Source organism: Bufo bufo, chromosome 1, assembly GCF_905171765.1.
Source record: "Bufo bufo chromosome 1, aBufBuf1.1, whole genome shotgun sequence".
Lineage (NCBI taxonomy): Eukaryota > Metazoa > Chordata > Amphibia > Anura > Bufonidae > Bufo > Bufo bufo.
The window spans coordinates 215,447,165-215,461,311 of NC_053389.1; the positions used below are offsets into that span (position 1 = coordinate 215,447,165).

Below are 14,147 nucleotides of genomic sequence, written 5' to 3' on the forward strand. Positions count from 1 at the left end.
TAAACTGCTACCGTCAAACCACATTTATTACAGTCTTAAAGGGCCGATCATAAATCTGACTTGGCTAAAACTGACTTTAGCCATATGTGAAAGTGGAGTGAGCTGTCAGAGTAATGATAAATCTGGCCCTATGGGTCTGTGAAAACCACTGACACAACATTGATGGCACAGATTTGCATGGACCAAGTCTTCTATTAAAGGGGTTGTCCCATTTCAACATTTATGGCATATTGCTAGGATGTGCCATAAATATCAGATAGGAGTTGGTGTCACCTCTGGTACCCACTATTTCCACAGCAAGGCCTCAAAAGTGAAGAAAGAGCAATCGCGCATGTGCCGCTGCCAGGGGCGGATTGGCCACAGACCTTACAGGGAAATCTCCCAGGGGGCCACCTGGGCCCTCCTCTTAGCTGGCTAGTGGAAAATTTGTGGATGTATTTTGTGCTGCTGGCAGTATTTTGTGATGAACTGTGGTATTTGGCTCTGTTAGGCCCCTTTCACACGGGCAAGTTTTCCGCGCGGGTGCAATGCGTGAGGTGAACGCATTGCACCCGCACTGAATCCGGACTCATTCACTTCAATGGGGCTGTGCAGATGAGCGGTGATTTTCATGCATCACTTGTGCGTTGCGTGAAAATCGCAGCATGCTCCTCTTTGTGCGTTTTTCACGTAACGCAGGCCCCATAGAAGTGAATGGGGCTGCGTGAAAATCGCAAGCAAGTGTGGATGCGGTGCGATTTTCACGCACGGTTGCTAGGAGACGATCGGGATGGAGACCTGATCATTATTATTTTCACTTATAACATGGTTATAAGGGAAAATAATAACATTCTTAATACAGAATGCATAGTACAATAGGGTTGGAGGGGTTAAAAAAAAAAGAAAAATTTTTAAATTTAACTCACCTTAATCCACTTGTTTGCGCAGCCCTGCTTCTCTTCTGTCGTCTTCTTTGAGGAATAAGACCTTTGACGTCACTGCGTTCATCACATGATCTTTTACCATGGTGAAGGATTGTGACGGACCATGTGATGAGTGCAGTGACGTCACCACAGGTCCTTTTCCTGTGCACAGCGAAGAAGAAAGAAGAGAAGCCGGGCTGCGCGATCAAGTGGATTAAGGTGAGTTAAAGTTAAATTTAAATTTTTTCCTTTTTTTTTAACCCCTCCAACCCTATTGTACTATGCATTCTGTATTAAGAATGCCTAGTACAATAGGGTTGGAGGGGTTAAAAAAAAGGAAAAAATTTAAATTTAACTTTAACTCACCTTAATCCACTTGTTCGCGCAGCCCGGCTTCTCTTCTTTCTTCTTCGCTGTGCACAGGAAAAGGACCTGTGGTGACGTCACTGCACTCATCACATGGTCCGTCACAATCCATCACCATGGTAAAAGATCATGTGATGAACGCAGTGACGTCAAAGGTCTTATTCCTCAAAGAAGACGACAGAAGAGAAGCAGGGCTGCGCGAACAAGTGGATTAAGGAGAGTTAAATTTTTATTTTTTTTAACCCCTCCAGCCCTATTTTAGTAAGCATTCTGTATTAAGAATGTATTATTTTCCCTTAACATGGTTATAAGGGAAAAATAATACAATCTATACAACACCTAACCCAAAACTGAACTTCTGTGAAGAAGTTCGGGTACCGAACATGCCAATTTTTCTCACGAGCGTGCAAAACGCATTACAATGTTTTGCACTCACGCGGGAAAAAAAAATCGCGCATTTTCCGCGATGCACCCGCATCTTATCCGGGCCAAAAACATGACACCCGTGTGAAATAAACCTTAGGGTGGTATCATGTGCCACAATATAGTATTGCTGGCCCTGCCTTCCATCAATTTGGACCCAACTACAAACCAGGGCCACTTTACGTTTCCAGTCCACCCCTGGCCACTGCCCTCCATTCTCCATTACGAGAGTTCTGGGTGTGCTCGCTCAGGTAATCTTTAAAGTTACATATTAGTTACATAGTTCAAACTGGGAAAAAAATGAATAAATACAAGTCCATCAAGTTCAACCAAGGAATAGGTGGGGATATCAATTTGAGAAAAGGGGAGTAAGACCCAGACTTCTACATATTTTCATAAGCATTATAGTTCATTAGGGTCCATTCACACGTCCGTAGTATATTACACCCGGCCGGCGCCCCCATAGAACTGCCTCTTCTTGTCCACAATTGCGGACAAGAATAGGACACATTCTATTTTTTTCCAGAGCTGCGGACCAGAATGTCCACTGTTCCTGCTATGACCACGTCCTTCGTTAAACTATTGCACAGATTTACAGTTCTTACTGTAAAGAGGCCTTGATGCTACATACTGTTGCGGATGTGCAGTATGCTCTTTCACTTCAGGAAGCAGGAGTGGGTACAAGAGGCGAGACACACTCCTGATATTTGAGGTATATCCTAGCAACATGCCATGTTGAGATTGAACAAACCCTTTAAAGCATTTCTTGTATGGGGGTATACAGATACCACCGGGCCTTTAATCCAGGCCACTGGAGGAAGAAATCAGCTGTATGTTCCAGTAGAAAATCCAGTCAGGGGTTAAATATTATCAACCACCTGCTTTATTAACATGAACATACAGTGGGGAAATCTTTGAATATTTTTTTTTTGTAATTACCATGATCATAAGAAAGAAGTCTGTAAAGAATCTACATAAACGTTTGTTCTTGCAAATAAATACTTCTCAAAGTGGTTTCCTGCTTCAGTTTAATTCCAGGAAAAGCAGGCTTGAAGACCACAAATGTACCAGCCATTTTCAAGAACTGTGTCTCACTAAATATCCTTAAACCTTTTAACCCTATTTTTTTAATCTCCTATTCCTCCATGTCATGATGAGATGGAGCCCAAAAGGTTGGACTCCTGCCAATCAGATCTCCTTTACTGTAGTTAGGGATTAAAGGGCTACTGAGTTTTCAGAAAACTTCTGATATGTCATAGAGCCATATGAAAAGTTTTGAATGGGGGGGGGTGCCTAGACCCCAATCGCTAGAACAAGGACAGATGAGCACTCGCATATCACTCTTACCCCACAGCTGGTCTTGATTCAGTCTCCTGCAGCGAGGAGCGCGAGAACACTATCCGAGCGCTTCCCTCTCCTCGATACAGCGATTGGTGGGTTCTCAGCACTCAGATGCCCACTGATCAAAATTTTTGATATGTCAAAAGGTATTCTGAATAAGTGATTACCATGTGACAACACCTTTAAAAAGGGATTATTTTTTCCAGGACTGTACTTAGTTATGACTTGTTCTTAGGATCGGTCATCAATATGTGATCGGTGTGGGACCGACTCCCATAGCTCCACCGACCAGCTGTTTGACAGGCTGCTCCACTTAAGAACAGGCACTAAAACAACATTTAGATAAATACGAGAAGCACAACGTGCCAGATCCCAGTGTATGGAGCAGTGCAGTGACCCAAACAGGTGATCGTAGAGATACTGAGAGCTGCAGGAGTCTATTGTGATAGATGTGGCCCCCGCTGATCTAATATTGATGACCTTTCCTAAAGATAGGTCAAACATTGCAGTCCAGAAAAACTTCTATTGTAAACCCCCCACTCCCCCAAGAAAACTACCATTAATCTTGACTGTAATTTCTCCAGTGTCAGTACTATTATCTATAGGATCACTGGCCACTTAACCTGGTTTTAGCCTCTTCTGATCATCTCATTAGCAAGAGGATAAGTACTGATGTCATCTGCTGACAGAGACAAGGTCAGGACAACGAATACAGATAAGCCACTCTGTATTTCTAGTAAACCACGCGCACAAATATATATACACTCACCTAAAGAATTATTAGGAACACCTGTTCTATTCCTCATTAATGCAATTATCTAGTCAACCAATCACATGGCGGTTGCTTCAATGCATTTAGGGGGGTGGTCCTGGTCAAGACAATCTCCTGAACTCCAAACTGAATGTCAGAATGGGAAAGAAAGGTGATTTAAGCAATTTTGAGCGTGGCATGGTTGTTGGTGCCAGACGGGCCGGTCTGAGTATTTCACAATCTGCTCAGTTACTGGGATTTTCACGCACAACCATTTCTAGGGTTTACAAAGAATGATGTGAAAAGGGAAAAACATCCAGTATGCGGCAGTCCTGTGGGCAAAAATGCCTTGTGGATGCTAGAGGTCAGAGGAGAATGGGCCGACTGATTCATGCTGATAGAAGAGCAACGTTGACTGAAATAACCACTCGTTACAACCGAGGTATGCAGCAAAGCATTTGTGAAGCCACAACACGCACAACCCTGAGGCGGATGGGCTACAACAGCAGAAGACCCCACCGGGTACCACTCATCTCCACTACAAATAGGAAAAAGAGGCTACAATTTGCACGAGATCACCAAAATTGGACTGTTGAAGACTGGAAAAATGTTGCCTGGTCTGATGAGTCTCGATTTCTGTTGAGACATTCAAATGGTAGAGTACGAATTTGGCGTAAACAGAATGCGAACATGTATCCATCATGCCTTGTTACCACTTTGCCGGCTGGTGGTGGTGGTGGAGTAATGGTGTGGGGGATGTTTTCTGGGCACACTTTAGGCCCCTTAGTGCCAATTGGGCATCGTTTAAATGCCACGGGCTACCTGAGCATTGTTTCTGACCATGTCCATCCCTTCATGACCACCATGTACCCATCCTCTGATGGCTACTTCAAGCAGGATAATGCACCATGTCACAAAGCTCGAATCATTTCAAATTGGTTTCTTGAACATGACAATGAGTTCACTGTACTAAAATGGCCCCCACAGTCACCAGATCTCAACCCAATAGAGCATCTTTGGGATGTGGTGGAACGGGAGCTTCGTGCCCTGGATGTGCATCCCTCAAATCTCCATCAACTGCAAGATGCTATGCTATCAATATGGGCCAACAGTTCTAAAGAATGCTATCAGCACCTTGTTGAATCAATGCCACGTAGAATTAAGGTAGTTCTGAAGGCAAAAGGGGGTCCAACACAGTATTAGTATGGTGTTCCTAATAATTCTTTAGGTGAAATCTAATAATTCTTTAGGTGAAATCTATATATATATATATATATATATATATATATATATATATATATATATATATATATATATATATATATATATATATATATAAGAAAAGAAGCAGCACACAAAAAAAGGACGGGTGCAAAAGAATCCTCCTAAGAGACCTGCGACCAAGATCCCAAATGTAGATAATGTAGCAAAAGAAGGCAGCACTCCAGATTGCAGTAAAAAAGTGGACGGTTTATTCACTCATCAGCAACGTTTCAGCTCTCTCAATGGAGCCTTTTTCCAGCTGGAAAAAGGCTCCATTGAGAGAGCTGAAACGTTGCTGATGAGTGAATAAACCGTCCACTTTTTTACTGCAATCTGGAGTGCTGCCTTCTTTTGCTATATATATATATATATATATATATATATATATATATAAACAGTACAGGCAATGCTGCCGTGTCCAAGAGTTTTACACTGGCACATGCTTGCTCTGTAGACGTTTTCTTGAGGTAAGAGGTAAATCTAGATAAGAAGTAGTTAAGCGAGGCTAATTCCGTCAACTATGCCAATCTAGAGGCTGAAACTGAACAAGTACAAAATGTGACTAAGGACCTGCCATGAGTTATGAGAATGTAAAAGACCTGCCCCTTAACCAAGATCTACCCCCTGTCCTACTTGGTCCTCTATATAAAAATATAGAGTCACGGTCCAACTGGGTGTAGACCAGCTCTCTGCTCCATAGGTGGGGTCTATAGCATTACTTTGATGCTGTCCAATTATAGCAGACAGCCTGGCTTTTCAAGATGTTTTTATAACTTTCTGATATATATATTGATACTTAGACAATACATGGTAAAGATGCCAGATTTACATTTGCTGATTGTAGCACCAAAGAATATAGGGGTCGTTTACTATTCAGGAGCAGATTGTGGCGCAAAGGCTATTTGCGCTGCAATCTGACTTTTTCCCGCTCACGCCTGGTCTAAAAAAAGTGGGCGTGACATCGGCGGGTCGTCCGTTTTAGGCATAGAAAATGGTCTAAATGTAAGGCAGCAAGGAAGCTGGCTTACATTTAAACTGGTGTTGAATACTCTACATAACTTTGGCGGATCCACCGCCAGCTATGGGGGTTATTAAAACCGGCGTCTAAAATGCTGGACGTAATAAATAACGCTCATACTTTTCAAGATGTATTACAGGGACTTTAAGAAAAATGGTGCACATGAAAAAGTTGTAAAACTTTGTAGTAAGCTCTCTGTACGGTTTTACCTGTTCATTTATTTTTGGGCACCTTAAGTTTTTAATGTTTTGTGGTTTTTATTTCTGCGTTTCTTTGTAGTGTGTTTTACGATTAGGGTTTGATCAGTGTTTTTCCCCTAAAGAAAAAGTTGTGCATCTTGCATTTCATATTTCCCATAGACCTTCAGTTAACATCCTGAACTGGGGTTTGCACCAAAAACCACCACCAAAAAAAAGCAAAAATGCAGAAATGTGTGAAAGCACCCTAAGGCTGAATGCACTCGGCCGTGTTCCGCGGCCGAGAGCGGTCCGTGGTATGCCAGGCTGGATTCCTGTTCAGAGCAGGAGCGCACGGAGTCATTGATTGCTATGACGCCGTGCGCTTCATGCCGCCGCTGCTGTACAGTAGTACACTATACGAGTGTATTACTGTACAGCAGCGGCGGCATGAAGCGCACGGCGTCATAGCAATCAATGACTCCATGCGCTCCTGCTCTGAACAGGAATCCAGCCCGGCATACCACGGACCGCTCTCGGCCGCGGAACACGACCATGTGCATTCGGCCTTACACAGTAGAAAGAGCTCCGACTGAAAAGCTATCACAGTGTGCAGTCATGTTGCGGTTTTTCAATGGAAAAGGTAATCCAACTTTAAAAAAAAAAAAATAAAAAAAAAAAACACACATTCGGGTCGACTTCCACATTCTAACCTACCATTAGAAATAAACCACGCGAGTCCAGAAAAGCTCTCATACTACTATTTACGGTTTTTTATTAATGTATCTGTGTACAATATATTAAATAGAAAAAATTACAAACATAATTCCAATCCAATATTACCGCGTCTTACCCCTTCAAAGATGAGGTATTCAGTCCTGAATCATTTTCACAGCTTCTGAGTGAATGCGACAGACAGGCACAGTGCGGCGGGGGACAGGAGACCGTACCCCACCATGGCACTACAATTACACATCCTGTCAAATGCGTCACATTACAAAACTGAAATATGGGTAATGCCCCTTAAACATATCCAAAAAGATGTGCTTTCCATTCCTCTCGACTGGCATGATCGGGATAAATGCATGCACGGTCAGTGTCATTCTATGGCCACCTTCAGCCTGCTGTAGTGTTTTCTTCCCTATCAACATTGGGGAGCAAAGTCGGTGCACAAGTAGCTTCAACATGCTGTGAGATTCTAGGAACCAGCCTTCTGAAAATCTGATTTAGGTCAATACTTTTCTCTTAAAGGGCTGCGCATATCAATCCCACATTTCTGGAGGTTCTCATAGCTGGAACAATGTGACACCTCTGTCATTAATCTCACTGGACACTAGTCAGCTGCCTCTCAGCCTGAAGTGGTTGACAACAGGGACAATAGAGCGTAACCAGCTGCACAGCACGAAGACTTTAGGTTTAATGCCTCTTTAGCGTATTAAACTGAAAATCGCTTTGCTGGCGCACAATGAGACATCAAGGATAATGCACTTATTTGCTGCCCGTGGACTGGCAAAAACAATAGCAGCGACGTGCGCTGGCATCTTGTATCCCACACAGCGGAGGGAGAAAGTATCATACAAGGCCAATCCATAACAGTAGCAATCAGGATCCAGTGCTGTGCTCCACTACCTGCGATATGGGTATTTGTGATATCCAGAAAAATCACAAACACTAGTCTGATAACATAAAGGAGGCTGTGAGACGAGCTCTCACAATGGACAGAAATAAATAGGAGGAAGTGCTAGTTTATAAAAAAAAAAAATATATCATAAAACTGATGCTTTAGGGATATCTGTGAAGATCTCTTCTATGTAAGAGATAATGCAGGGGATTGCAGTATATGCAGTTACCCAATATGCTCTTCAGACTGCCTAAAAAGAATGGCATATTCCATCATATGCTGTATTACAGAAGTGTCGGCATGGGGGCTGCCCTATGGCTCTGCAGTAGAAGTGACTGCACAGAATATCAAAGTATAGCCCGTGGATCAGCAACCCCCCCACACGCCAGCTGTTCAGAAACTACAACTCCCAGAATGCTCCATTTGCTTTTAATGGAGTTACAAGAACAGAAAAACAAATGTGCATGCTGGGAGTCGTAATTTCAAAGCAGCTGCAGTGCCAAAGGTTGCTGAACCCTGGTATAGCGTATATGAAGAAAATTTGCAGAGGTAGTGGAGGGTGGTAAACTCTGTACAGGGCTCAACATATTTTACACCAGAACAGCTACTGAAGTAAAGCAGAAAACAGGGTCGTATACAGATGTGTAAGCTCATGCCACCCATTACATGGAGTAAGGGCAGGTCCACGATTGGGCTTCAGCATGGTGAGAGTTGGTAGCTTTCTAGTGCTATGCCACTGCCTTGGCATTTGTTGAGGGCAGTTTCAGTAGCATGGTTGTGCCAAAAAGACGAGCACTGCCATTTTTATGAACATTTGTGAGGTCCGAACAGTCCAGGTGGCTACATGACAATGTGCCATTTTCAAGATTGAAGATCACGTTTTCTTTAATCTTCTACGGCTGTAAATTTGTTTCTTCAAGCTGCCAGCAGCAGAAAATGGACTAAAAGGTTGCCATACACATTAGATGGATGCCAGCTGAACGCAGCGATTTGGGCAGGACTAGCTGACCAACTAACTGTGTATGAGAGGCCACACTACTCGACTCAGATTGACGGGAGAGAAGTGTAAAGGGCTTCTTTTTTCTAAAGGTAGATAAGCCATTGCTAAGTGTCTGAAGATGGACATCTGGCAGCAGCTTAGTCCCCTTTCTCCATACAGGACACATGCAAGTCCATTATCCAGTCAAGCTAAGTGTGCATTTGGGGGACCAGAACGAATAGCTGTTGTGCAAATGAACATTTGGCTAACAGCTATCGAAGGGTTATGGCTAGATTTAGACAAGATAGACACAAATCAAAATTATTTTCCAAAGGGTCGGCTTTAGCCCATAGAGAAAGCAATGCCAAACCAAGGCGTCACCTTAAGTGATAGTCCCTACCAACCTTGGAGGACCATCTGGCAGAAGATTATAAAAAGAACTGGCTACAGAACAAATGCGAAGCTTGTGCTATGGCAATGGAAAGGTTTCGGGTCGTATTGCTTTTTCATGCACTTTTCCACATCACATATTTGTCCAATAGGTTTAGAGTTCAATAAAACAAAAAGATTCTTTACACTAATGGAGAGGGGGGAAAAAAAGGAAAAATCCAACAATCAAAGTCCTCAATGACCAGCACTCAGTGAACACTGAGGCCCGGCTTGAAATGATGGAGGCGAGATCAAGTTCAGCTACGCTCTAGCGAGTACACTAGGCATCCAGTGCAAACAAGGTCTCCGTTTCCATAGTGCCCTACCCGTGAGCACCGGCAATAGTCACCATCCTCATTTGGCAATGGAGTGCTCAGCAGTGGTTGCAAGCCAGGAGAGGCGAGTTTCCAAGAAGAAGGTACAAGTCCTTTAAGACTGTTCTTGTTGTTCCTGTTGCATCTGCTGTTTTTTCTTGACAGAGATCCTTTTCTTCCTGGCAGCCAGCATCTCATAGAAGGGGTCCACACTCACTGCAGCCCTAGAGGACGGGAAAAGGCATGTTATAAGAGTAGAACCTAAAGCATTTTTCTATATGCAAAACATGTACCATGGAATTATAAAGGGGTTAGTTAACTCATGACAATATAGTGTCCACCTATAGGAGAATGGAGAACCATTAACTGTATAATTTATGAATTCACTGTAAAATGTCTCACATATTGCGGTTATGACATACGGAGAAGTGTTCATCTGTTATAGGTCTACAAGCTCCATGACAAGACATAGAAAACTGCAGGGGCCGGAGCTCTGTGGCCCCTTTATTCAGGAACAGTGTGTGTGAGTGGTTGTGTCCGCTACCGCAGTTCAGCCCATAAACAGGGCTACCATGGAGTACCAGGAGCAGCCATACCTGTATAGAGTGCCACCGTCTATTCATTCTGCTAATCTTTGGTGGTCCCCACTGAACATATATTACTGTCCTATCCGAAGCAAAATCACAAACAACCCGTTTAACCCCTTAATGACCAGCCTGTTTTGGGCCTTAAAGGAAATACTTAAAATATTACTTTATTATATATTCCCAAATACCTTTCATTAATCATAAATGGCTCGTTTTGTCTGTGTCAATCATTAGGAGAAATAAAATAGCTGCCGTCCTATTAGTGCCAAACAAAACCTGTCCTAATCACACAGCAGGACAAGCTACTTCACAACACTGAGCTAAAGAGCTCAGTCACCCTCCTCTCATACTTGTCAGGGATTATGATCCTGAATAAAGCAGATAAGATCTTCAGCTGAATCTCTGTAGGAATGGAGTTCATGAGGAGACATGAAGTACAGAAAGGACAGACAGAACAGACTGCAGTAATGTGGGGCTGTGGTAATGGAGACTGCATACAAGAGCTGCTGCTCATTATCCCCACCTCCTCATGAACTCCATTCCTACAGAGATTCAACTGATGATCATATTAAAAACTGTATTCAGGACTGTAATCCCTGACAAGCAGAGCAGAGAGAAGAATGAGGCAGCTCTTTACCTCAGTGTTGTAAAGTAACTTGTCTTCCTGTGTGATTAGGACAGGTTTTCTGCGAACCAATAGGACAGTGGCCATTTTATTTCTCCTAATGATTGTTCCCTTTTCATTTATAATACAGCAATAATTTGACTCTTAATTCCCAGAGAACCCCTTTAATGACCAAATGATTTTTCCTTCATTTTTTCATTGTCGCATTCCAAGAGCTATAACTTATTTTTGTATAAATTTTGCAGTGTTCATTTCTTATCATGAATAATTTTATAACTTTATTCTCTGGTTCACTATAATTATAGCCGTACTATCCGTCTGACTAAAATATATCTTTTTTGGTGTGTTTCAATTTAACTCAGTGAACACTGATAAATTAAATTAAACTTGGAGTTTTGTTTAGTTACCGATAATTCAAGTTTTGTTTTCATTTTTTTAATACCATTTAACAATCCCACAAAGGGGACTTTAATAGGCAAACTTTTGATTGCTTCTATAATTCTCTTGTACTGCTTGTGCAATAAAAGAATTATACTATCCGTGCTATACTGACAGTCACCAGCAGGCTGCGCCAGAGAGGCACAGCCTGCTAGGATACACTGCAGACTGCACTGGGGCCTTCAGTGGGCTTCAGACTGCCTTTGAGAGACATTGAAAACCCACAATGTAATTTGTGGGATGCCAATGGGAGACAAAGGGACTCCACTCCCTCTTATACTGCTTAGATGCCGCAGTCACTATTGACTGCAGCATCTAAGGGGTTAAAATGGCCCAGGTCGGGGTTTCTGCCAGTCTGGGCTGTTAGAACAAGAAGCCGGCTCTCTAATGAGAGCTGAGCCCCAGCTCTCCCTCTACACGGGAGACCCGTGCACCCATATACTGGTTCACAGTAAAAAGGAGACAACCCAGTCTAAGGTTCCTTAGTGACCACAATAAAAAGACGTACTGGTGGTCACTAAGGGGTTGAACAAATATCGGTGGTGTTGATTTCGGGCTGTACACAGCGATCCACACTTACTAATGAGTTACTAGCCATGATATGTTCACATCATGTTATGGCGTTATAGGATTTATATACCTGACAGAGACCAAAAGAGTTTCTTGAAAATGTGATGTGAACAAAGATCTAAACATGAGGCTCATTTTGCTGCTGCAGAACTGCCAAAAGATCATATTTTTAAAAAGGTAATACTGCACTGTCACAGGTTCCCATAAACAAATTCTCTATTATTTCCATGTATTGCCTATATATAAAAATTGGTAAGGAAAATCAATACATACTGGATTTGGAATCCAGTATGTATTGATTTCCTTACCAATACCACTTTTGCAAGAGTAAATGTACAGAGGAGCAGAGTTTATTCCCACACAAACTTTGTGTGTACTCTGAAGTACAGAGAGGGAAATCTAACATATTAGCAGTCCCCAGGATGCAGGCTTAAAGACTACATTGGAATTGACAATAAATGTCTTTTTGTAAAGAAAAAAAAAAAAATGTGTAAAATTCCTGCAATAGAGGCATCATGCAGCAATCTTCATTCTGTTATGTTTGGCATGAGTTTTATTACTAGAATGCTGGTCAATTAAACACATTTATAGGAGGCGCTCTTACTGTATAGATTTGATCCATTCTTCCTTCTCTTCAGGAGTTGGGGCCGAAATCCTATAGACATTATGGTTGCCTTCCACTACTCTCCCATCAGCCTCCGTTTTGCATGCTTTGATTAGTTGCCCTTTATTGTTTGGTATATAAAGTTCAAAGCAGTTCTGAAATGGAGAAATAGATAAATGTACCAGTTTCATATATTCTAGATATTACTCAAAAGATGGCGCTCACATATACCACAACGCACCGGTTTTCTGGGATCTTCAACTTCACGAATACTGAGGTTCTCCAGCGGGATAATGCCTCTCGGCTCTTTATCCTGAATAATAATAACAATAATACGTAAGAATTTATTTAATACAAAATGGGAGGGGAGAGGGAGAAAAAAAAAAAAAAAAAAAAAAAAAAAAAGGTAATTAACTTACCGTGGTATACTCAAAATAATACAGACAGTTGTCAGTTAAGATGAACCAGCGCCTCTTCCATGTTTTCACCCGGCCACCTGTAAGAGGTCAGGAAATATAGGGGGAGGGGTGGTGATGAGAGAGAGGACTTAGTATATATGCACACTAAATGATTACCTTCTTTTGTGCTTTATCAAGCAGGCAAGACACAACTACCGTATACAAAAGACAGCCACAAAAACACCATGTGCAGTGACATTAAGAATCGTGACTTGTACAGTCAATGAAAAAAAAGCCACAATAATTGATTGGTAATCCTAGGAGACAACATACGTTATGAAATGTGCACAAATATTTTAATCATTTGTTGACAAGAATGAATTAAGATACCAAGTTCTGAAATTAGTCTGTATGGAGGCAAATAAAAAAATAATATGGGTGCAAAAAACTAAAAGGGGAGCCATCACTAAAACTAAGCACATAATATTCCTGCAGTGTCCATGACTGCACTGAACCTGAATGTGGTCGGTCAGTTTCCAGCCTTTACTTTCCACTGTTACTAACATCATCATACAAAGTTAGGGTTCATGCACACAAGGATTTCTGATAATAAAGTGTGCAAATTGGAACCGCGGGGATGAGGGTCGGTTTTAGAGATCAAGTTTTCATCTAGAGGCAGTGACATGGTAGCTCTTAAAGTGTACCTAACCTTTCAACTAACATTGCATTATTCAATAGTACAGTGTGTTTAGATGAGGAATAACACTATATGTGGCCAATATATAACTTGTACCTGGCATATATATATTTTTTAAACAGTTTTCCCCTCTGCACGCTGAATGTCTAGTTTGCAGTTCTCCCAGACATAGTGGGTGGAAACAATCTGCCATCCACTGCACAGAGAAAGTAGAAGAGAATCTCCTTCCTAACTTTCTCTTACTCACTCACAAGCATCCCCAGGATCATGAAGTACTGACCTGTATGGTTGTGAATAAAGCATTTCAGCTGAGATATAAACTTTCTATTTAGCTGTGCAGTCTCTTTGTGTGTGCCTCACTCTGCTCCTGCTCACTCCTCCCCCTCCCCTCTCCGCAGATTTGTATTGACATGTGTAATATACTTCAGCAGAGCTGGTTCTTCCTGGGGTTTAAGACATTTTTCAAAGAAAAAGCATTTAGCAAGGGGAGAGAGATAAAACAGCTGATAACATGAGAACAGGGGATTTCTCTCTGATAAGGCATATTACAAAGTTTCATATGGTCAACTGTACTATTTATTTATGCAAAGTTGTGTAAAATGTTAGTAACCATTTAAATGCAGTAACAATGTATTTTGGATGTGT

At 41.9% G+C, this 14,147-nt stretch overlaps 1 protein-coding gene across 1 annotated transcript in view; it reads right to left on the reverse strand.

The window, feature by feature from the left end:
- Positions 1-9,192: 9,192 nt before the first annotated feature.
- CYTH2 (cytohesin 2) overlaps positions 9,193-14,147 on the reverse strand; it is a 36,743-nt gene continuing 31,788 nt past the window's right edge. Inside the window, exons 9-12 of the mRNA XM_040434969.1 lie at positions 12,827-12,903; positions 12,649-12,720; positions 12,408-12,562; positions 9,193-9,807 (exon numbers count right to left, since the gene is read on the reverse strand). Of these exons, the coding sequence (XP_040290903.1) occupies positions 9,699-9,807; positions 12,408-12,562; positions 12,649-12,720; positions 12,827-12,903 (413 nt within the window). The 3' untranslated portion in view covers positions 9,193-9,698. The remainder of the gene's footprint in view (positions 9,808-12,407; positions 12,563-12,648; positions 12,721-12,826; positions 12,904-14,147) is intronic.